The sequence below is a fragment of the Myotis lucifugus genome, unplaced genomic scaffold (assembly GCF_000147115.1).
Source record: "Myotis lucifugus unplaced genomic scaffold, Myoluc2.0 scaffold_247, whole genome shotgun sequence".
Taxonomy (NCBI): domain Eukaryota; kingdom Metazoa; phylum Chordata; class Mammalia; order Chiroptera; family Vespertilionidae; genus Myotis; species Myotis lucifugus.
This window is the reverse complement of record NW_005871295.1, coordinates 1,578,382-1,602,691: the sequence shown is the minus strand read 5'-3', so window position 1 is coordinate 1,602,691 and position 24,310 is coordinate 1,578,382. Positions and strand designations below refer to the sequence as shown.

The following is a 24,310-nucleotide window of genomic DNA, read 5'->3' as shown; positions in this document are numbered from 1 at the left end:
TCCTTAGGTAATATACAATAAAAAAACAGGAATACATGCTGGCGACCCTGCTGTAATAGTGGGGTCAACATGCTGTACCTAGACCTGAGCTCCTGAAGATCCCCATGCTATCCTTAAAGGCTCATATGCTGCGCCCCGTGCTGCTTCACCTCCTGCCCTCCTGCTGCTTCTCCTGCTGCTCCTCCCGCTGCTTCTCCTGCTGCTCCTCCTGCTGCCCCTCCTGCTGCTTCTCCTGCTGCCCCTCTCCTGCTGCCCCTCCTGCTGCCCGGGAGCACTGCTGGGGCTGAGGCATTAGCGCTGTCTCCGCGCATGCCCGGTCAGTGTTGGGGGAGCAGACGGGTATGGAACTGGGAGCCAGAGGTTCCAGATCTCAAAACTCCACTGCCAACAGTAGCCAGGCAGGTGACATGCGTGAGTGAAGGGTCTGGGTGACTGACATGTGACCTAGGACCCCAGGGATGTCGGTGTGGCGGGTACTTGGCAAACTGGAGGGGATGTGCCTGGTCTAAGGCAGCCACACTCTGTTCCAGTTGGTTTGTCATAAAAGGAAGTGGAAATGTTAATAGAACTTCCTATTTTTTCTAGAGAAGCTGAAAATCCAGATTTATTAGTGAATCTACCCAATAAGAAATGTATTTTGAAACCACTATTTGGGGCCGATTTTGGACTGCAAGACACTTGTAAGCCCAGCCGACCTGGTCCACATGCTGGCCTGGGTGTCGCTGTGACAGTGAGGACCGGCCTGCCTTGTCCCGCTGCCTCGCCTCCTCCCTGGCTCCTGTCCAGCTTCCTTTCCTGTGCCTCGTCCGGAAGGCCAGGCTTCAGGCTCATCTCCCTCCCGGCGCCTCCCACCTTCAGAGAAGACGACTCGGTCTCCTTGTCCCCAGCAGGAGCTGCGGAGGACTCTCCCAGGTGGAGTAAGCAGAGAGGGAGGAGCGGAGGGAGCCCAGGAGGGAGGAAAAGCGGTGTTGGCTTCCTCCCTGGGGAGCACCTGCCGGCAGTTGTGAAGCTCTTGTCTGGCAAGGACCCAAGCACAGAGCTGCTGGGGCCGGCAGGCAGGGAGGGGGCCTTGAGGGCGGGGCCCTGGGCAGCCTGGCACTGCGGGACCCCTGTGGCCCCGGTGTGAGGAACAGGCCTCGCCTAGAAAGTTCCAAGAAATGCCCACCCTGCCTGAAGACCTGGACGATATGAAGTGCACTCTCGTTGCCTCTCCTTCAAACAGCTTACCCAGCATCCTCCAGAAAGTGCCTGGTGAGAGCCCACGAAGCAACGAAAATGGCCGGGGAACCTGAAGGTGGGAAACAAAGGGGGGCCGTATGAAGAACAGGACAATCGGGCACCCAGCCCCGGTAGGAGCAGGTGCCGTGGAAACCCGCTTAGCAATCCGTCCTGCACCGATGTGCAGCCTCAGGCTTGCGGGTACCAGGGGTGTCCCGGGAACGGGCAGGATCAGACGGATCCTGAAGCCACGAGGGGCTTGCGGTCTCCCAGGAGCCTGAGCCAGACCCTGGGGGGCCCTCTCAGAGAAGAGAGGGGACAAAGTGATGGCCGACACCTGTGTGGTCCAGGACAGTGGCCTCTCGCCACATGTGGCTATTGAGAGCTTGATGTGTGGCTGGTCCCCGTGGAGATGTGTTGGGGCGGGAGGTGCAGATAGATACCAGAGTTTGAAGATTTAGTACAAACCAAAGAAGGTAAAATATGTTATTAACAGTTTTTATATTAATTATATGTTAAAATAATAATATTTTGGTTGTATTGGGTTGAAAGGAAACATTATTAACATTAATTTCATGTATTTCTTTTTACTGTGTTTACTGTGGCTACTAGAGAATTTTACGTTACGTGTGTGGCTCAGATGCTATTTCGAGTGGACATGCTTGTCTAGGTGCTGATGTAAGAGCCCCACCCTGGGCTGCTCCGTGTCAGACCTCCAGCAGCTGGTCCTACCTGCTCAGCTGTCACCTCTACCCCAGGCAGGAGACTAAGGAACCAAATAGCCGCAGACAAAGGGCCTATGGAGAGTGATGCTGGCAACCCTCCAGTACAGTGGCCACTCCTAGCCCAGTCTCCTTAGAGACATATGCCTCCCGACAACGGTGTTCAGTCAGCTCTGAAGTGACTCGTGCTTAAATATGAAAAGTCAAGGCCACTGGCATCTGAGGAAAGCTGGTGACATAAAAGACAAGGACCAAAACAATCAGAGAAAAGGAACTCAGAGGAAACAGACCATACAGGAGGCAGGAGGAAGTTGAACAAAGAACCCTCAGGAATATCATCAGAGAGATAAAAGATTATATCTGCAAGACACAAACAGGATGCTGAAAGCAGGGAGCATGCGGCGAACAAGGAAGAGGGCTCAGAAATGAAATATAGGATAACCAAGGTTTTTAAAAAATCCATAGATGGGTTGGAAGATAAAGACTAGGAATTGCCCAGAAAGCAGGACACAAAGAGCGAAATTAAAAGTAGGAAGAAACAATGAGAAAATTAGAGGTTGATTCCAGGATACGCATTCTCGGATTAAAAGTGTAAGAGGATAAAAACCTGAGGGGGAAAAACGGTCAATAGATAATGTAAGAATACTGCTTAAGAAATGAAGGATGTGAGTTTCCAGACGAAAGAGCCACCAGCTGCCAGCAAAAAGGATGAACACCTCCCTGTGACATTTTGAAAAAGGTTCCCCATCCCTGCCCCAAGAGAAGGTGACCTTGTCTGAAATAATCCACTCTTAACATCCTTGCCCAACTTCTTTCTGCCTATCAAAACCTTCCATTTTGAATCCATTCACCTCCAGAGAAGAACCCTTCAGTCTCCTGCCTGGGATAGAGGTGATAGCTGAGCAGGTAGGACCAGCTGCTGGAGGTCTGGTCCTACAGAGAGATGATCCCTCGGCTCATATAGAGAGAGATGTATAAAAAGGCTCAAGAAACGAATGACATAGCATGTCTCTAACATCAGATGTATAAAAAGGTTCAAGAAACGAATGACATGGTACGTCCCTAACATCAGATGCCAAAACAGAAGCCTTGAAAATTCTGGGTGAAAACGATCTTTCAATCTAATTTCTATGTTCAGTAAAACTACAAATTAGGTGTGAAAATTAAACAAAGATATTATCAGATATGCAATGCAAAAAAATATACTTTCCATGAACTCTTTCTTTCTTTCTTTTTTTCCCCATGAACTCTTTCTTAGGCAGATACTGGAGGCTGTGCTCCAACACAACCAGAGAGTAAACCAAAGAGAGAAATACAAGAAATAAAGGGATAAAATTTGTGGAGGGAAATGAAGGAGATTCTCAGCATAAAAGTTAAGGGAGTTGAGCAAATCTAGGGAAAAAACAGCCCAAATAGGGCAGGAAGGCAGAAGTCTCTAGAAAGAACATTGGTGAAGTTAAAAAGACAGAACAGACCTAAAATGGAGTTCCTTTTGCTAGGCCCCACCAAGACTTAATTCCTAACCTCATTACAGTGTCAGCCTCTCCCACGAGTGAAATTTTAAACCAGTCAATCTGAAATTCCCTGGTCAGCACTAGTGAGGTCATCTGCCTGATAAGACCTGTGGGGTGGGGTATATATGGCCCAAAATCATTGGGTCTGGCCCTGCCCAGGCATTAGGGGTGAGTTAATTAAATGTTTGACCGAATGTTGCAGGCTGATTTTTAAGTTGATAATTTTGTATGCCCGTGAATGATGTTCTAAATATCCAAATGGCCCTTGGCAGGAAAAAGGTTCCCCACCCCTGCCCCAAGAGAAGGTGACCTTGCCTGAAATAATCCACTCTTAACGTTCTTGCCCACCTTCTTTCTGCCTATAAAAACCTTCCATTTTTAATCCATTGAATTTTGTTCTTTAACAGTGAGTGTATTTGGTTGAATAGTGTGCTCTCGAAACTCATATCTACTCAGAACCTTAGAACCTATTTGGAAGGAGGGTCTTTGCAGGTGTAATTATGTAAAATCAGGTCAACCTTATAAGAATGTCAATCATATTGGGACCCTGATCCAACATGATTGGCATCCTTATATGAAGACCACAAGAAACACAGAAAGAGAGGAGACATCGAGGGAAGAAGACCATGTAATGATGGAGGCAGAAATTGGAATAATGCAGCTACAAGCCAGCGAACACCAAGGATGCGAGCAATCCCCAGAAGCGAGGAGAGAGGGGTGGAGCGTATCGTTCCTCAGAGCCCTCAGGAGGAATCCTTGGTGAAACCTTGGTGTCTGAGAACTTCTGGTCTCCAGAACTGTGAGAGAATAAACTCCTATTGTTTTACACCTCCAAGCTTGTGGCAGTTTGTTACAACAGCCCTAGGAAACTAATACAACAGGAAGAAAACAAACAGGTGGGAACTAATAGATGTGGTGTTGAATTTGATGATTTGGGAAATAGCATTGGAGAATTTTCCAGTTCTGTTGGACAATTTGGGAGAATTAGTACAGCAATATAAAACAAATAAGTAAATGAAAAATTACTCCATGAAAAATAAATAGCTAAATATTGGAAAATATTGTACACCACTTGGCTCAGTAATAAACAATATTTACATAGATAAATGATGTTTGCGTTGAATATGATTTAACCAAAAACTGTGAAAAGCTCTAATGGTAGGATAGAGGTAATGGATGAAGAAGTTTTATATCCTTATCTTCTGTCATCAGGAGTCAATAAATAATGCTTCATGTGGATAAATTTAAAAAATAGTAGATTATTGTTAAAAGCAAGAGAGTACATTATAAGAGGAACAGTTGTAGAGTTGAAGGATGCAGAAGTGAGGGCAGGAGACTGCTTTTTCATTATTATTATTATAAGCCTTGTAGTCCGTTGTAATTCTTTAAACCAAGAACATATATACTTTGATAAAAATAGCAATTTCAAAAATTCCCTGCCTCAATTTGGGGGGCTCTGGGCAAAGAATATGGATTTTGAGGACCACCTGTTCATTGTCTTCCATCTTTAATAGAGAGATGGGGGGAAAGGGAAAAACTAACAATGGCTCGAGTGAGTGTGCTCAGTGTGGTCCCTGGACCAGCAGTGTTATAAATGCAGAGTCTCAGGCTCCACCGCTGGCCACTGGCTCAGAGACTCTGGGGCCAGTTGGGTTTGACACTGAGGAGGAGGAAGAAATTTTCCTCTACCCTTCTTGGTTCTTCCAGCTGGTATAATAATCAAATCAACCTAAGTCAGATCAGCAACAGAAAATACCAAATTTAATTACATATAGAAACCCTACAGACATGAGAGTCAGAGACACCACATGCATGAGAGGCTCAGAGACAGAAAGGGAGATGGGTACATATGGCAGTCAGAGACAACGATGAGGCAAGGTGTCTTGGAGCTTCAGAGGGGAGGAAGTCACTGCAAGATGATAGAAAGAGCAGAGATTCAGTAATTAGAAGTTTGCCCTGCCCTGTAAACAGGTCATAAAAAGTTATTTCTGATAATAACGCTTATTATGGGCAAGGCCCCAAATTTAAATTTGAGAGAGATAAAAATTCCTTATGAGCCCACAGCATCTTGATTGCCTTCAGCTCAAAATAGTTCACATGTCAGAGTGGCTCATCTTGGGGAGCCTATTCTGAATGCCTTCAACATGCCCTCCACGTGACTCTGGTGCCAGCCCCAGCTGCAGCCCCACCAGCCTAAGTTCACTGATGAGTGGGAACTTTGGTTCATGCCCAATAAAAGCCAGACGTGTCAACTCTTCTCTGGGGTACAGGCTGAAACCCAGCCACCTGGTAAAGTGGATAAGTATTAAGCACCTCAAAGTGTTCATTCCCTTCTGACTCAGTGACCACTTCTAGAATTCTGTATAACACATGGAATAAGCTTTGCCCATTCATCAGCTTGTTATTTATAATAGTGAAAAATTATAAACAACTTAAATGTCCAAATCATAGGTATTTGGTTAAATACATCCACAGAGAAGGAAAGATGTTTATGGAAGAGTTGAAAGAACACAGAGCATGCTTGTGTGTTAATGGAAAGAAGCAAAGTCCAAATTCTACTTGCAGAATGACCACAACTGTGTGGTGGAAACTGGGAGGAGGAAGAACAGCCTGGAAGCAAACCCCAGAAAATGTTCAATAGATGGGCCTAGGGTACATTTTTTTCTACTTAAAAAATTTTTTTTGCAAAGTTTTACAGTGGGCATGAGAGTTAAACAACCTGTCTCTGTGGAAACAAGTTGAGTACGAATTGAGGAGGGGCTGCTGCTCTTGCAAGAGAAAGGCATGTCACAGATGGACAACTGCAGGCCTTCCTGCACGCTCTCCTGGGGGCTGTGTAGGCAGAGAGGCCCGGAGAGAACACCGCTTCTGTTTCATATGCTGCTCTGTCCCTAGGCCTGGCACATAGAAGATGCTCACTAAATATTTGAGAAAGAAAGGAAGGCTCTCATTATCTCATTTAAACCTCCTAGAAACCTGTAGGAGATACCACAATGCGAGTTTGTCTTCCTGCTAAATGACCAACCCTCTAAGCTGTGGAAATGGTTTTGTTTTTGTTTTTGTTTTTGTAATCTCTGTAAGCCCCTCTGAGCATAAAGAAGTGCTTGAAGAAAATGAATAAATTATGCTCCTGTTATTATAGAGGATGAAACTGCCCATGTCCATACAGCGAAATCCTGGCAGATCTGGCGTCAAGGCTCCGTGAGTTGGGCTCCAAGCTGGGTGTTCTATTGGCAGAGTCAGCTGCAGCAGGCAAGTCCTGGCTCCCCGGGCACCCCGGGACTAGCGGCCTATGAGGCTATTCAGAGATCACAGAGCCCCACAGCCGCTGCCAGCCAAGTGTCATGTGCTAATCGGGCAGCATTCCATTCCAAAGCAGGAGGACTTCCCTGACGGTCTGATAAGGAGATAGGGCCCTTCCCTGTAGGATTAGACAAGCAGAAAAGAAGTGTAGGGCATTCCTGGTTGGGGCACTTCTTAATTACAAGCGCCAAGAAGAAAGAAGGGGAAGCTAGTGGCTGGTACACATGACTATCCTTGTAAGCCTGTGAGTCACCCCTGGGAACCTGGCTCTCTCTCCAGAGCCCAGTAGGCAACTTACATATGTTTATCAAATGAAAAACTGATAGATGGATGGATGGATTGATTGATCTTCATTAATGGCAGAATAGAAGTTAAGAGGCTTTAAAAATAGGCCATGGTTTGAATCCTGGGTTTGCCCTTGTCTACAGTGTGAGTTGAACATTTTATGTCACATCTCTAAGCCAAGGTTTCTCTGAGAGGACTCTGAAGGTTGTGATGATAAAATAATGCATGAAAAGTGCTGAGCTCACCCTGGCTGGTTTGGCTCAGTGGGTAGAGCATTGGACTGCAGACTGAAGGGTCCTGGGTTCGATTCCGGTCAAGGGCACATTCCCAGGTTGCAGGCTCGATCCCCAGTAGGGGGTGTGCAGGAGGCAGCTGTTCAATGGTTCTCTCTCATCATTAATGTTTCTATCTCTCTCTCTCTCCCCCTTCCTCTCTGAAATCAATAAAAATATTTTTTTAAAGTGTTGAGCTCAATGCCTAGCACATAGTAAGTGCTCAAGATATGAGAATTGTGCCCTAGCCAGTTTGGCTCAGTGGATAGAGTGTTGGCCCTTGGACTGAAAGGTCCCCGGTTTGATTCCAGTCAATGTTTCTGTGTCTCTCTCCCCCTCCCTTACACATTCTCTCTCTCTCTAAAAAAAGAAGAAGGAGAAGGAGAAGGAGAAGGAGAAGGAGAAGGAGAAGGAGAAGGAGAAGGAGAAGGAGAAGGAGAAGGAGAAGAAAGGAGTTTTATTATTCTCGTTGGCCAGAAAGGAAAGAGGAAAGAGATGTAATGGGGTCTGCAGTTGACTGTCTCGCTATCATTTCCCCTCCTTCCTAGAAACTGAATCCTGATTTCCTTTGAGAAGCTGTGTGATTTGAATAGCTTAAGCCAATCAGTGTATTCCATCCCTGTGTATTCCATCCAATCACAGGCCCCTGTGATGGGTCCAAGGATGTGTATGAGACTTACACTGGTCCAATCAGAGTCCAATCAGAACCTCAGGAAATTTGCTGGAAATGCTAGGACAAAGCATTCCCAGCAAGTGGAGATGCTGTGCCTCATTAGATGTAACAAGAAAGCCGGTAGCCCAGAAGCTGGGAGCACTAACAGAACGCCAAGTAGAAAGAAATGCTGCTGAGCTGCTGAATTCAGCCTCACCTGAAGTTAGTGACCCCTGGGCTTCTCAGTTACATGAGCCACTTAATTTCTTTTATATTTAAATCCTATATAAGCCAGATTTTATGATATCTACAGTCAAAAGCACCCTAACCGATATAGAAAGGAAGCAAAAATGAGGACATCTATATGGAATGTCTAAGGAAGATGAGGCAACAAGTGTTGAGTAGGATCAAATTGTAAAAAGCTTCGGATGCCTGAAATTGGGGCTAAATTTTAGCTAATATTTCCCATTTGACAGATAAGTAAACTGAGGCCTGATGGTTAAACAGCAAGTAACTTATCTAAGATGATACAAGTTAACTCAATTTAAATGTGGAGCTGGAACTAGAAACCAACTTCTGACTCAGCGCCCTTTCCCACATACCACTCGGCCACTGTCCCCACAGAGAAACATACCCCATCCGAGGGCGACACAGCCCTGGAGGCACTTCCTGTCTGAGAAGAAGGAGACGGCGAGGAGGGTGTGAAGGTAGAGGCCCTCCGCCAGCAGCCAGGCGTAGTTGGCCAGGATGCAGTACTGGAAGAAGACCATGATCAGCTTGCAGCCCACCTGGACAGAGAGAGGCAGGTGAGTCCCAGGATGGGCGAGTGTGGGCTGTCCTCTGGTGGCCACCTCACAGGCAGTGACAAGGTATGGTGGGGGTCAGGGGCCAGGCCACAGAGTGACCCCTGGGCCTCACGGCCATCCCCTGTGGCCTTCCACTATCAGAAGACCACAGTTGGTAGGCTCAGTCACGATGGCATCGTGGAAGCAGGAACTGCATTCACATTTTGGAATTGGCTACCAGTTGTAAAATTGTGTCAGATATTGCCCAACCCCTAACTCCCTCATTTTTCAGATGAGGAAACTGAACTAGAGAGGAAAAGGCACATTTAAAGGGTTAAAATCCTTCTGAGCTCAGTATCCCTGGAAATGGATGAAGAAGGGACATGCCGAGTATGATGGGGCAACATTGATTATAGTGAAAACGGCCCCTGGCTGGTACATGGCATCCGGACCGGAGCCCTCTAACACCTGATGAGGCTGCCACAGTATCGGCCTTGCTTGATTCAGCGACTCTTACAGCAAGCATGGCCCTTGCGGGATCCCTGGGAGCTATGCCTGTGGGATTGTGGGGTTCAAGGCCAGCATGGCTCCTATACTCGTCTCATGAGGGTCCCCTTTCCTCTCACTGAGCTTTCCCCTAGGGACAGGACAGCTCCTGGGCTGGCGTGAGGGCTGCTGCATGGACTGCTGCAAGGTTACGTCCAGAGAGCAGGCGTTCCCACTGCTGCACTGCAGGCCATCTGTGGTTTCACCCTGTGGCCTCCCAGAGACTCTGATTCCAGGCGTGGTTCATGGTTGGCTCAAAAGTCTGATGTTAGCAGAATCCAAGAAGCTTCCCTGCTGGGCACAGCTGGACTTCTCCACCGCTGGTCAGGGATGAGGGGGGTGTCCTGAATGAGTCCTGACCCGCCCCCCCCCATCTGCTACTGTTACTTCATCCTGGAGACCTCCCTGAGAGTCATGGTTCCCACTTTAGGGACCTCGTAGTTTGAGTCAGAAACACACACACACACACACACACACACACACACACACACACACAAACTATAAACACACACCTAACAGGTCAATAAGGAATTCCAGGTGTGAGTGCTGGAAAGTGGCAGTCAGGTGACTGAACCAATCTGTTTCCAAACCCCTTCTCCCTCACTTGTGTCTGCTTTGGAGACTGTACTAGTAAAAAACTCAATCCCCCAGATTCCTTTGCAGTTAAGTATGGTCACCCAACCCAGTTCTAGTCAATAAGAGGTAGGTAGGAGTCTTGGGGAGGGTGTTCTTTCCCAAACAAAAAGTCAAAGCCTCCCAAAGAGAAAAAGTGTTTAACCTTCGACTTAACTCCTTTTTGTCTGGAACGTGGATGTGGGCCTGGGGTTGCAGGAGCCATATGCAAACATGGCATGAACATGGGAGCAAGAATGGCAGAGCACAAAGAGGGACAAGGACTGTGTCCTTCATGGCGTCATGGAGCCACGGTGCCAGCTCTGGGTTGCCCATCTACGGACTGCATACGTGGGGAACAACCCTTCTGACTAGGCCACTGGCGGATAATTTTCTGTTACGTGCACTAAAGGGGTTCCCATGGGCACAAAGTGATATTACAATGAATTAAGACTCATCTGAGCACATTCAGAAGAGGAAGAGGGTGAGATTGAACCAAGCATGATGGTTTCACTGCAGACCTGTGTGTGCAGACATACAGGCATATGCTCACCCCCTTCTTTCTACAACCAACCCAACCCTCTCTAGACTTAGCCATCTGTCTACAGCGGGGCTTGGCAAGAGTAGAGGAAGGAGGATCCTTGCTATATGTCTCAGCCTCAGAGTGGCTAATCCCGGACCTGGGAGCTGAGTGGCAACCCCCCAGTGGCTTCCCCATAAGCCGAGCTCATACAGGACCCAGCCTGCATGTGGGGGGTGGGGGCGTGGAGCTCTCCCTGCATCTCCTGACCCGGCCCCAGCTCTTGGCCCTCTACTATGGGCATTAGCGCAGCCTCAGCAGGGACTCTGGGAGGAACAAGGCTACCACCCTCTCCAAAGTGAGCCACGCGCTGGGGCGCGGAGGCACGTTACCCGGTGGGTTTCACAGTGGTCGTCATCGTCTGAGAAGAGCACAGCATCCTTGATGAAGTTGGACAGGGCGCGCAGGATGAAGGACACGAACAGGTGCATGTGGATGTAGTTGCGGGTGCAGTGAAGCCTCCTGGAGGGAGAGAAAGCAGGGCCATAGGGGCCCGAGCTGGGAGGAGCCAGGGTGCAGCAGGCCCACCCCTCTCCCAGTGCACAGGGGAACCAGGCCCTGGACACGGCTCTTCCCAGGTGACACATTTCTCTGTATTGCTTTGTTAGTACAATCTGCCTAAGAACCCAGGTCCCCAGGTGCTCGGTCTACTCTGTCTCATGCTGTAATAATAATAATAACAAAAGCTGGGTCACAGGGGCAGCATTATATTCTTCCTTGACCTACTGCATCTCTAGCTTCTAGAATTGTTCAGAAGGGATGGGGGAGAGGGGTCCAAGAGGAGAGCAGCACAGAGAGAACACGGGCTTCAGGGAGAAGACATATTCTTCCTTGACCTACTGCATCTCTAGCTTCTAGAATTGTTCAGAAGGGATGGGGGAGAGGGGTCCAAGAGGAGAGCAGCACAGAGAGAACACGGGCTTCAGGGAGAAGACATACCTGGGCTCTGCCGCTGTCAGTTGTATGACCTGGAGCTAGCCCTCCTAGTTAAATGACCTGGAGCTAGTCTTGTGAGTTACATGACCTGGAGCTAGCCTTCCTAATTAAATGACCTGGAGCTAGTCTTGTGAGTTACATGACCTGGAGCTAGCCTTCCTAGTTATATGACCTGGAGCTAGCCTTGTCAGTTATATGACCTGGAGCTAGCCTTGTCAGTTATATAACCTGGAGCTAGTCTTTCACTCCCATAGCCTGTTTCCTAATCTGCTGTCAGGGACAGAGGTCTGTTACTTGTTCCCATTGGCCAGGTACCAGACCAGGCTTTCTTAGGGGGAACCCACTCCAACTCTGGTGGGTTTGACTCCACCCTTCCACCCTCATGACAGACCTTACCAATTGGAGTTCTCCAATCCTGGCCACAGTGATTGGCTCAGGGTTGGGCATGTGACCCAAGTTGGGCCTATGAGAATTCCCCCAGGACTTCCATTGCATCTAACAGGGAAGAGACTTTCTTTGTGCTGGTGTTGCAGAATGATAGCATGTACCCCTGCAGCTGCTGGTGGCTGTCTCTGCTCCCCTGCAGAAAGTCAACCCCAGGATGAGGCCAGTGCAAGCGGAGAAATGGAGGGAGACCAACCTAGTTGTGCCAATACCCTTGAGCGCCTAGATTCAGCCAGATGCCCCTGAACTTGTCAATTATGTGGGTCAGGTCACCTTTGTTTGAAGGTTTCTGTTTCTTGCAACCAAGAGTCTGGCTAACATACCTGTAAAGTTAGGGTAATAGCATTGAGTGAACATTAGAAATAACAACGTGTAAAGCAACTGATATGGTAAGTTCCTAGCAATGCTCAGTAAATGTTGAGTGAATAAAGGAATGAACAGGGTCACAAACTTCACAGGAAGGTCAGTCACTGGAACGTCTGCCACAGGTCAGCTTAGATCAAGAGGTGACAAAGTGGCCCACCCTCTGGCCCGAGCAGTTAAAAGAGATGCAAAGTCTGTGTCCAGGGAAGGCTGGGGAGATGGAGAGCTGCTCACGTGTTCTCACCTGAAAGAGCAGAGGATGCTGAGGGCAACCAGGAGCATCACCAGGGAGGAGCTATAGCCCACGGTATACATGACCTTCAGCTTCAGCAGGTACTCGTGCTGCAGAGAGAGGCATGTGTCAGCCCCATCCGCCCACCTGGCTGGCTCTGCTCTCTTCTGCCTCAGAGTGTACCCGCTTCAGGCTGCTTGAATCCCTTCAACCCAAACTGCCAAGGGCACCAATTCATAGACTCACAACATCTTGGCTTTGGAACTCAAACTTATATCCCTCTTACCTCACCCTGAATTTAAAGGCTCTGCTTGAATACCTCTAGGGACAAGGTGCTCACTGCCTTCCAAGGAATAAGGAAGTCATTTGGTATACAGCAGTGCAAAATACTAGGTATTTTTTTCTCATCTAAAGCTAAAACCTATTTATTATCTTTTGAATTGCACTTATTATTTCTTAAACCATTTAAAATAAACTGAATTTGACTTGTACCCAAGGCCTGTCCTTATTTTTAAAAAATAAGCTTTTCAGTTTAGAATAGTTTTAGTATAACAGAAAAGTTACGAAGACCTTACGGAGAGGCCTGTCATTTTTAATACAGCTATTCCACCAATCTGTGACTCACTTATCTTCTCAGCATTAAATGTTCCCTGTGTCTTTAATCTCTTTCCACCTCCTTCACCATTTTGCTCAATTAATATGCTCCAATTTGTCAAGGTCCTTATTAAATAAAATACCCAGAACTGGATAGCTGAAAAGCTCCAGAGGTATCCTCTCTCCAGGAAGCAGTAGAATGGGACCATCACCTCCCCTGGTCTACACACTGCGCTCCTGTTAATGTGGCCAAGCAGGCACTTACTCATTCAGTAGCCACTTCACACTCTTGGTTCATCTTTGATTCAAAAAGATCTCAATGGAATAAAATAAATTGACATATAGAGATAAATGTAAAGACCTGCATTAGGTTAAAAAAATAAATTGTACAACAGCCTTAAAAATAATCAAGGAAGTAAAAATTTTAAAAATAATATTATACCATTTTTTATTCAACCAAATTAAGAAATATTTGGAAGTAATCATATTCTATGCTGGTGAGGGTATGGTGGGAGTGGAAATTGTTCAATCTCTCTGGAAAGGATCAGGGACTAAGAACCTTTGAAATAGGCTTTCCTTCTACCTCCAGGAATTAATTCTAAGAAATAATCAGACATATAATGCATATTTACATATAAATATATTTATCAGAACTATTTTGATGAAAAACATTCAAATGCCCAACAATAGAATAGTTAACTGATTATTTTATTTTTTAAACTAAATTATTTTAAATTCGAATTATTTTAATGTTAGGCCACCACTAAAATGCTGCTTACCAAGCGTTTGAAAAGATGTCAGGACATGCTAAGAACGTAATGTCAAGGGAAAGGCAGAATACAATTCACATGACAGTAGATATCCTCTCTGCAAAAAAGTGTTATGTCAAGTTACATGAAATCGCCCCTTTCTGTAGATAAAAAATGACTAAATATGGACGTTTCATGTATTCCAATCTCACATGCTTAGAAAGGAGATAGTTAGGAGATGTGTTAGATGTTAATACCTGTTCGCTTTGGATGACAAGTTGGTGGATAGCGCTGTTGTTTTCAGTTGTGTTTTTCTACCTTTCATTTTGCTACAGTGGGTCAGTCATACTTTGTAACCAGAAGAAAAAGGGTATTTGATTTAAAAAGAAAACAGGCGCAGGAATAGTATTGGGGAAACGGGCTGGCTGACAGCTATTCATATGAAAATGACCTTGAGGCCGAATGGCCAAAGCTTCAAGTGTTAGTGAAGTGTCCTGCAGAAAGAACACAGGCTTCAGAGCCAAGGAACAAGGGTTCCAAACTCAGGACTCTTACCAGCTGTGTGACCCTGGGCAAATTACTTAACTTCTCTGAGCCTCAGATTCCGCATCTGCAAAATGGGAATAATATCTACCTTGTAGGCTTGTTGGAAGAACATATAAGGTATCAGGTAGAGTGTCTACCAGGGGTCCTCAAACTATGGCCCGCGGGCCACTTGCAAATACAAATATTGTATTTGTTCCCGTTTTGTTTTTTTACTTCAAAATAAGATATGTGCAGTGTGCATAGGAATTTGTTCATAGTTTTTTTTTAAACTATAGTCTGGCCCTCCAACCGTCTGAGGAATAGTGAACTGGCCCCCTGTTTAAAAAGTTTGAGGACCCCTGCTAGACAATGGCTGGCACTTAGAAGACAGGCAGGGCATGTTAATTTTCCCCACCTCCACCCTCCACCCCCATCATCCACCCTTCAACATGACTCAGCAGTATGCAATTGCTGTTCAAGATTATGCTATGAAGTATAAGGTATGAGGTAGCTGTTGGAAAAACTCTGCCTGCTCCCCGTTACATAGTGGAGTGCTTGGGAGCAGCCAGCCACATTGGGACATCTGGAGTATTTGGTCCAGCCTGGGCGTGTTATTTTAAGAGGCACATTAATAAACTGGAGTATTTCCAGAGAAGGCTGATCTTGTCACCTGAAGAGCACATGATTGAACTGGGTACACTACACCCAGAGGGATGAACAAACTCCGGGAGGACACTATCAGGTCGATGGACACGTAGAAGCAGAGTAAGACCTAATGTGTGAGCTCTGGTGGGAGGACGTTACCAGAAAGTAGGTTTGACTCCGAGTGACCAAAAACTTTCTGGCAGCAAGAGGTGACCTCTGACAGGATGGCTGCCTTGTGACATTGAGCTTCCCCACTGATGTCACTGCAGTCCCAGGAGCCAGGAGCCACCTTAGAGGCACAAGGCAGAGAGCCAGAAGGGCAGTAGGTTGCATCAGATGAATGGTTCCTAGACCTTTAATCAGAGAGCAGTGAAGTGTCAAAACACTGGAGGACCCACATGAGCCCCATAGCTGAGGGTGTTGGCCTCACCCTCGGGGACGCCTGGTTTCGCAGCCCTCAGTTCAGGAGCAGTTGGGGCAGCCTATGGCAGCATGAGGAGGCCCAGGTGACAGCGTAGTGTTCAGGCTGAGTATTCTGTACTGGTCTGTGGCTGGGGTCATTGTCCACCTCTGACCCTCAGGACACATGGGCCAGCTCTCATGCAGACCTGGTCCTGCCCTATGTCTTTAAGGTTTGACCCAGAAAGAGTCCTGTTACCAGGAGGCCTGATGCAACCTCAGTATCTCTGCCCTTGACAGTTGCAACAACTGCACCACCTGCCAGAGAACACGGGTCCAGGATCCTCACTGCTGTCCATCAAGGGTCAAGTTACCTATGGCTCTGCTTTGTATTCTGACTGGGCCACCTTCCTTCTGCATCCTCTAGATTGGGGTCACCAGGCTTTTCCCATACAGGGCAAGCAGTAAATATTTTAGGCTTTGGGTGCCATAAGATCTCTTTTGCAGCTAACTCAATTCTGCCCTTGTAGTGCAAATGGACGTGGCTGTGTTTCAATAAAACTTTATTTGCAAAAGCAGGTGGTGGATCCGATTTGGCCCAAGGGTTGTAGCTTGCCAACTTCTGCTGTAGGTAAGCAAATCCTATCTTATTTGTTCAAGTGATATCTTTGACTGGTCTTTCCGCCAGTCTGAGTCCACTCTGTCAATAATCTTTGTCAATAATAGAGAGGTGTGTGCCAAGTAAGGAAGTTGAGAGAAAACCAACAAATCCAGACTTTCACCATCATTTGATTAAAAGAAAAAAGAATTTCAGCAATAATAAATGGGATGATCAGCCCTGGCTGGGTGACTCAGTTGGTTAGAGAGTTGTCCTGCACACCAAAATGATTGCAGGTTCGATTCCTGGTCATGGCACATACACAGGTTGGGGGTTTGATGCCCAGTCTAGACACGTTCAGGAGGCAACCAATTGATGTGTCTTTCTCACATCAATGTTTCTCTCTCCCTCCCTTCCATTCTATCCAAAAATCAATAGGCAAAAAAAAAAAAAAATACCATTGGGTGAGGATTAAAAAGAAGAAGAAGAAAAAAACCCCTTCCTCTTTCGCTAAATCTAATGGGGAAAAAACCACATATCATCCCGAGAGGATTTAAACTAAATAAATAAATAAGTAAGTAAGAAGGATGGTTCAAATCTCAGAATAAAAGACAAATTGTGTGCCGATTTGTGGACCAGCATTTATGGGCCATTGTGAGTCATATGGTCTGGAACCCTTCCAATCTTAGGGACTTTTGAATTTTTTCTTAATGTGAGCTGAAGCCAAGTAGGTCTCCTTCCCACTATTTTTGGACAATAATTGTCTGAGGTAAATCCAACTTTGCATTAACCCCTTTCCGCCTCAGTTTCCTCACCTGCAAAATGGAGAACATGATGAACTTACACTGAACGCTTTTCAGCATTAATGTGATTGTGCATTAAGCAGCTGGCACGAGGTAGATGCTCAGTCCAACAATGAGCATTAGTGGGCAGCAGGCATCGTGCTGGGCGGTGGGGCCAGGAAATGACTCTTTTCAATCTGTCACTGCTGTGTTTCCATGCTTAGCCCCGGGCCTTGCCCAAATGTTTGTCGAGTATTGAATGGAGGCTTTTGAGGAGCTCATATTTTAGTGAGAGAGATGCGTGCCCATGGACATGCTGATGACTTCACAGAATACGGTAATAGCTGGAGGCTAACACAGTCAGGGAGCCCCTCCTGGGGGACAGGCAGCAGCAGCTTTCTGGGGTTGGTGCTCTGGAGTGGAGTTTTAAAGGTTGTGTACGAGCCGGTCAGGAAAAGCAAGGAGGTAAGGGTTCTCTGAAATTGACAGCTACTTCAGGAGGCACCCGGAGAAGTTCAGCCCACGGCTCACAGTGTCCTCTCTCAACCCAGGACTGACTACCCTGGGGCTGGGCTTTCTCTTTTGAGAGCGAACATTGATTGAGCACTTACTATGGCCAGGCACCCAGCTCACCACTTTCATGGATTAACTCGTTTAATTCTCAAGCCTGTGAGGTCAGAACAGCTGTGGGCAAACTACGGCCCCCGGGCCGGATCTGGCCCGTTTGAAATGAATAAAACTAAAAAAAAAAAAAAGACTGTACACTTTTATGTAATGATGTTTACTTTGAATTTATATTAGTTCACACAAACACTCCATCCATGCTTTTGTTCCGGCCCTCCGGTCCAGTTTAAGAACCCATTGTGGCCCTGGAGTCAAAAAGTTTGCCCACCCCTGGGTCAGAACGATTATTAACCCCATTTCCCTGATGAAGAAACTGAGGCACAGAGGAGTACAGTCGCCCACACCCCCACCGAGGTCACAGGTCAGGGCTGAGGCTCACCAGCCTGGTCTGAGCGTGTAGCCACCACATAGCTTCTCTTTTGGTTTCATGACCAAATCCCCCGACTCATGGCAGCATATGGCAGTCCACCTGTGCCATGGCCCACAGAGCCCCAGGTGATGTGCCGGACAAAAGTGGGTGGGAGCCGCAGCCCCAGGTCACTGTCCTTGGCCGGGTGCTGGGACTTCTCCCCCTGTAGGGCCCTTCCAGAGAGATTGACAGGCTTACCCGCTTCTCGTCGGTCTCCTTGAACGAGTCATTCACGTTGACCCCACAGGCCAGGTCAGGCCTGGGGAAGATTTCTGACCAGCCGCCCGGTGTGCAGTTTCGAAACATGGAACCTGTGGATGCCAAGCATGCTGTGCGTGAGCCGTGGGGACCAGGGACAGAGGCTGGGCCTCCTGGGCGCCCTCAGCAATGCCTTAGGGCAGCCCGGAGCTTCCTCTGCCACTTTGTCCGCAGCTGCCTTTCTCTGAACCAGAGTCCACTCCAGCTGGCTCAATTGATCCTTGAAGAATACATAGGTCTGTCCGTCAGTAGAAGTGGAGGGAGAGGTAGTAGGCAGCTGGGCCTAGAAGGGGCAAAGACCTGGTGTGTGTGTGTGTGTGTGTGTGTGTGTGTGTGTGTGAGAGAGAGAGAGAGAGAGAGAGAGAGAGAGAGAGAGACCTGCGGATCCCTGACACTCGATCTACAAACTAGCAAACATCCCTCCCAGCCTCCAGTCACCGCTTGTCTTCCTCCCACCGCCTCACCCACACCCACGGCCACAGTGCCAGGCACCAGGGTGCACGAGGAGGGACTGGCCAGGGCACAGCACTCAGTGGCCCCAACAACAACTCAACCAGAGCCAGGCCCCAAGTGTCCCGGCCACGGCAGCCTTCAGGGTCCCTGCTCCGGGGCCAGCCCACTCCAAGGCTCTCTGAGTCCCCTGTTCACTCCCACCTGCCCCCTCACCCTTCCCTCCGCAGGCTCCAAACTCAGCTCCAAGGTCCCTCAATGCTCACGGAGGGCCTTCCTCTGCCTGCCTTCCCCCCGCCGCTGGCTGACCTGCACCACTGGCATCTGGAGCTCCCTGCCCAGCTCCAGCACAGGCTGTACCCCATGTCCTCACATGGGGTGCAGTGGCTCCCCTGCATCCCTAGCAGGTGATTTCTGAGGGCTCCTCGCACCCGCCCAGAGTCCCTGCTCTCCAAACATTGGCTGGCTGGCTGGAGAAGCAGATGAGGGGTCAAGAGCCTGCTCTGAGCTCTCCATGGGGGAGAGGGGAGACCTTGCCCACCAAGAGCCTGTAGAGCAGGAGCTGGAGCACTGGGGGAGGGGAGCTGCCAGCCAAGGGGGTGCCTTGGAGAGCCACCAGGAGCTTCCCTCCTTGGGACAACAGGCTCAGCTGCATCGCCACTCTGGCTGCCAAGAAGGGCTGAGTTCCGGTCCCCAGGTCAGGCTGCTGTGGGTGCTGCAGGGGTGCAGGGAGCTGATCACAGCCCTGACACTGCTTTTGCTCTCATCTGTACCCTGTCTGGGGGCCCCTGAAGCCCCCCAGCTGGGATGGCATGCACCTTCTGACAAGCTCCAGGTTCGGCTCACTGGCTCTCAGGGTTTAGGCTCAAGCAGATTCCACTGAGCTGGAGAAATACGAGTGTACTAACTAGTATTTCCAGGACCAGCCAATGCGAACGTGCGGATGCTGATCTAATCGTCAGAGGGCCCAGTGAGGCAGGCGCTGCTGGCCATTTTACAGATGAGAAAACCAAGGCTCAGAATGGGGTAACAGTGCCCAGCTAGGACATGTCCCATCACTGTACTGCCTTCCGGCCTGGCCCCCTCCCTGCAGACCCAGGGGCAGATCCAGCAGCAGGAGACCATGGGCTTAATGCCTCACAGGTAAGTGTCCTTACGGAGCCCTGAAAGCACGGTCAGTGTTTGTGTGCACACGCATGGTGTGGTCCCAGGACCCTCCTCAGGTTAGGAACCTCTGCTGCTTTAAGGCTGCAATCCCCACTAAGACAGAGGGGCAAGAGGGCCAACCTGCCCCCGCCCCCCCCCCCGGGAGTGGGTTTTTAAGGAACTTTGGAAGACCAGTGCCCTTTTAAGACTCAAAGGGATGCATCCTAGAGGGAACATTCTAGGCCTGCCACACACAGAGAAATATCTGGGCAGAATCCAGCGGTAGTTTCTCTAGTCACACAGACACCCCTCCTGTCTGGGCCCATGCAGTGGGTGCCCTGAGATAGAATTAAGTTGCTATTAGTTTCTTCTTACTAAAGGAGGGCTCACCCTAGTTGGGTTGGCTCAGTGGATAGAGCCTCGGCCTGAGGCCTGAAGGGTCCCGGGTTCGATTCCGCTCAAGGGCACATGCCTGGGTTTCGGGCTTGATCCCCAGTAGGGGTGTGCAGGAGGCAGCCGATCAATGATTCTCTCTCATCATTGATGTTTCTATCTCTCTCTCCCTCTCCCTTCCTCTCTGAAAATAAAAATATATTTAAATAAATAAATAAATAAATAAATAAATAAATAAATAAAAAGAGGGCTCCAGAACACCCGCTTGTCCTCACTGGGCACTCCTTCCTGGGTCGGGGTGGGGAGCCCTGGAAACCTGTGGGAGATCAGTGAGGGCAGCCTTCTCTCCTGAGAGGAGACACAGGGGCTGGGACCTAACGGGACCCCATGGATCTGTGGGGAGGGAAGGTAGTGGTGGGAGGTGGGAGGCTGGACTGGTCCTGACCTTGCTCCGGGACTGGCCCATGCCTTGGGCCTGGGGCTGGGTATGAGCACAACAGTTCCCCCCAGGTGAGACATCCTACCCCCCCCCCGCCCCCGCCCCCGCCCCCGCCCCCGCCCGGGGGGCCTGTGCTTAGCGCTCAGCAGGCAGAGCCTCAGTGTGGCCAGCGGGTCCGTCCTGTAGCCCTACAGCGACACCAGGTGGCAGCAAGAAGAAACTGCAGCAGAGGTTGGCATAGGAACCCTGCTTCCTTCCCTCAGCACGCAGACCTGGAACTGCACCCCATGGGTGATCCCGGGTGGGTCTTGAGCAATTAAGATTGAGGAGCCTTAAGAAGGAGACAGTTGGACTCTAGTTACGAGGCAGGCAGGGGTTCAAGCAGTTGTTTGGGGAGGGACGTGGCCATGAGCCCCGCTCTGCCTGGCGCCTCTACAGAAGGGCCGGTGGGAGGGTGTGGAGGCAGAGGCACAGTGGCTCTGAGAGGGCTGTGACTGGAGGGCTCGGAAAAGAGGAGAGCTTCCTCCAACAGGAGAACGCGGCCAGCCAGAGAGGAGCACTGGACAGGGAGTCCTCTGAGACCAGGGTCTGGTCCTGGCCTTGCACCTGACCAGCAAGTTACTCAAGGTCATGCCTGGATTAACCTTCTATGTACCCCAGAGACAGACAAGGAGCAGTGATGCAGGAAATAAAGGCTGTAGATGAGTTTGCTGCTGTGTGTGCCTGTGGCGGGACTTTGGGGTAGAAAGGAAGGACAAGAAGGGATATGAGGGGAAAAGAAGAGACGAAGGGAATATTTAAAAGTTATTTCCAAGCACAGCCTCACAGGGCTGGTGTTATTTGCTCTCCCCATTTTACAGGTGAGAACACGGAAGCTCAGGGACCATTTGAGGAACTTGGGCCCAGAGGCAGAGGCCGGTACCCAATAGGGCCCCATTTCCCACATCCCTTGCAACTAGGAGTCGCCACATGACTGAGCTCTGGCAGAAGCAACATGGGCAGAAGTGGTATCCCTTTCAGGCCTGGTACCAAAATCTCCCCAGTTAGCTGCAAGCTGCGTGCCAGCACCCAGCAGGAAGGTGCCCGGATGCCAGACTCCGGCGGAGGGAGCCTCCTGCCCCTAGAAGCACCTGCTGGAGACTCGGCAGATGGCACTGGAGGAGGCTGCAAGATCCGGGTTGTCTGTTTCAGCAGCTAGCATTACCCACGCAGTAAACAGAGGGGTGGGGTTCAAGCTGGACTCCCTGGCCCCCTCCACTTTCTGTATCAGGGGCATCAAGTGAGGCTGAGAGGAACAGTGACTACAGCAGCCTGTTCCTCAAATCTGTGTGTGGGCACATGCATGTGCAATAGAGCATCACGGTGTGCAGCATGTACACCCCGGTCCCGCATGCAGTCTCGGTGTGTGCGCATGTGTGTGTGCACTAGAGAACCATGGTGTGCAGCATGTACACTCCTGCCCACATGCAGTCTTGGTGTGTGGGCATGTGCGTGTGCGCATGTGCGTGTGCGTGTGCACTAGAGAATCATGGTGTGCTGCATGTACACTCCTGCCCCGCACGCAGTCTTGGTGTGTGGGCACATGCATGTGCACTAGAGAACCATGGTGTGCAGCATGCACACTCCTGCCCCGCATGCAGCCTTGGCATGTGCCGTTCATAGTGTCCTGACTGTGGAAGGCTGGTGGGTTTTACTGTTAAATCATCGTTTTGAGCTCATTCTTGTTAAGGGCCGCAACGGGCAGCTTTTCCTGCCCCTCAAGGATGAGGGGAGGGGTGGGAGGGCCAGGCCTGGCTTTAGACTTTAAGTGAGCCCACTGAGCAAACGGGCCAAAGGCCTCCACCCAGGTGAGCCCCCCTGGGGCCCCGGCCTACCTTGACCACGGCCTCAAACAGAGCTCCAGTTGTGAAGTCGGAGAAACCTGGTTTCCCCATCTCCTAGCTGTGAACCTTTGGCAAACTGCTAAACTCCTCTGTCTGCTATTATCACTCTTGATGGGCCAAGTGCGGGGTGGCGGGGGGGAGGTGGGGGGAGAGACAGGGTAAGGCCTGTGATGTGCAGGGGGGTGTGATGACTAAATGCTGGCACATATGGCGCTGTAGCCAGTGTTAGTCCCTGAGCATCCGTCTGAGCAGCTCCTAGCCTCCCTGCCTGAGATTAAGAAAGTCCTTGTAAACGTAGCTTTCCTCAGGCAAGAGACCCCAGGAGGCCAGCTGATCAGCAGGGCCTGGCAGAAGGGGCACAGGAAGCAAGTGTCCTGGAAGGCCAGGCTGTGCTCGGCTGGGACCCAGGCATGGTGCTGGAGCAAGGGTCCTGGTTCCTGAGGGGCAGGAACAGAGGAGGAAGGAGTGGAGCCAGCCTACACTCCTGCAGCATGTCCCCAGTCCATTGCCTCCTGCCCCCTTGCTTGGGACCCTAAGAATCAACTCCCCCACCACCCAAGAAAGGTTTCCAATCCCTAGGAAGGACCCACCCACATCGTTCCATTCATGATTTGTCCCCAAAGAAGTTTCTTTGGCCTCATGGGTCCGGGCTGAGGCCCCGCTCAGAGGCCACCCACCGCCTCTCCGCCGGCCCTTGGGCTGATGGTTACCGTTTCTGCCCGTGAACATCCAGAGGAATCGCGGACACTCCACTTCCACCGTCTGTCCGGGCTCAGAGGAGGGCCAGCAGCTCATGTTCTCCCACAGCCGCGGGCAGCCTGCCAAGAAGAGCAGCAGCATCAGACAGGGATGGAGCGTGGGCCAAGGGCTACCCCGCTGCCCTGCCGTCACCCCCGACACCCTGGCTGCCAGGAGCTCCCATTAGGGACTGCCTTTCTGAGTGCCTTTTCATCGGGGCCCTGGACTCTGCCATAGAAGCGCTCAGTATTGATGACAGGGAGGGAGGGAGGGAGAGAGGGAGGGAGGGAGGGAAGGAGGGAGGGAGGGAGGCTTATTAGTGCAGGTCTGGCTTTCTCTAGAGCAGAGACATCTCCGGCCCTCGGCTCTCATTAATTGACTCAATGGCAGTAAGCCTCCATCCTGGCCACCAGTATAACCCTAAGGGGAGCTTTAAAAATACACATAACTGGGCCCTACACCAGCCATCCTGATTTAATTGGTCTGGGGTGGTCCCAGGCATGATGTGTGGTCAAGCTTTCCAGGTCATTCCAAAGAGATGGCCAGGTTGAGAATCCGTACCCAGGGTTCTCAAATTCCAGCTCGCATCGGAATCATCCAGAAGGCTTGTTGCAACACAGCTAGCTGAGCCCCACCCCAGAGTCTCAGTGGACCCGGGAATTTGCCTTTCGAACAAGTGCCCAGGTGAGGCTGCTGCTGGCCGGGGACACACTGAGAGCCACTGCGCGGCCTTTGGGAGTTGCAGCGGTGCGGCCACTGCCTCTGTCGTGGGAATGTTGCTGAAAGATTTCCCTCTCACCGGGTTTCCTTTACGAGGGCCCCTCCTGGAAGATGGACCTGGTCCCAAGGCAAGGAGACGCTGAGCGGATGGTGAACAACTACGACACAGCTGTCCTCAGAGACACTGTTTCCTCTGTGACTTGGCTGCCAGGAAGCTCAGAGCCACGTTTGTGGCCCAAATCTGGTAGATGAAGGACTGTGAAAGGAGTCAGAAGATTGCTGGTGTCTTCAATGCAAAATAAGGCTCTTCTAAGCCAGCCTTCCGGGTGATCTGATGCTACGGTCTCCCAACTTTTCTTGTCTTTGGGGACTTTTGTTGTCCTTGAGCTACCATGCCACTCTAAGGTGTCGATACCCGATAGCAATGCAAATGATCCTTGTCCACAGGCATGCAATGAGTTTTGTCCAGTCGGGTTTCAACTGGGCAAAATTGT

General features: G+C 49.7%; 1 protein-coding gene across 1 annotated transcript in view; it reads right to left on the bottom strand.

Moving 5' to 3' along the window:
- The window catches only part of SCTR (secretin receptor), a 77,367-nt gene that overhangs the window by 13,141 nt on the left and 39,916 nt on the right, over positions 1-24,310 (bottom strand). Inside the window, exons 3-8 of the mRNA XM_023762500.1 lie at positions 23,069-23,176; positions 17,988-18,100; positions 12,477-12,574; positions 10,822-10,951; positions 8,601-8,754; positions 1,228-1,288 (exon numbers count right to left, since the gene is read on the bottom strand). Of these exons, the coding sequence (XP_023618268.1) occupies positions 1,228-1,288; positions 8,601-8,754; positions 10,822-10,951; positions 12,477-12,574; positions 17,988-18,100; positions 23,069-23,176 (664 nt within the window). The remainder of the gene's footprint in view (positions 1-1,227; positions 1,289-8,600; positions 8,755-10,821; positions 10,952-12,476; positions 12,575-17,987; positions 18,101-23,068; positions 23,177-24,310) is intronic.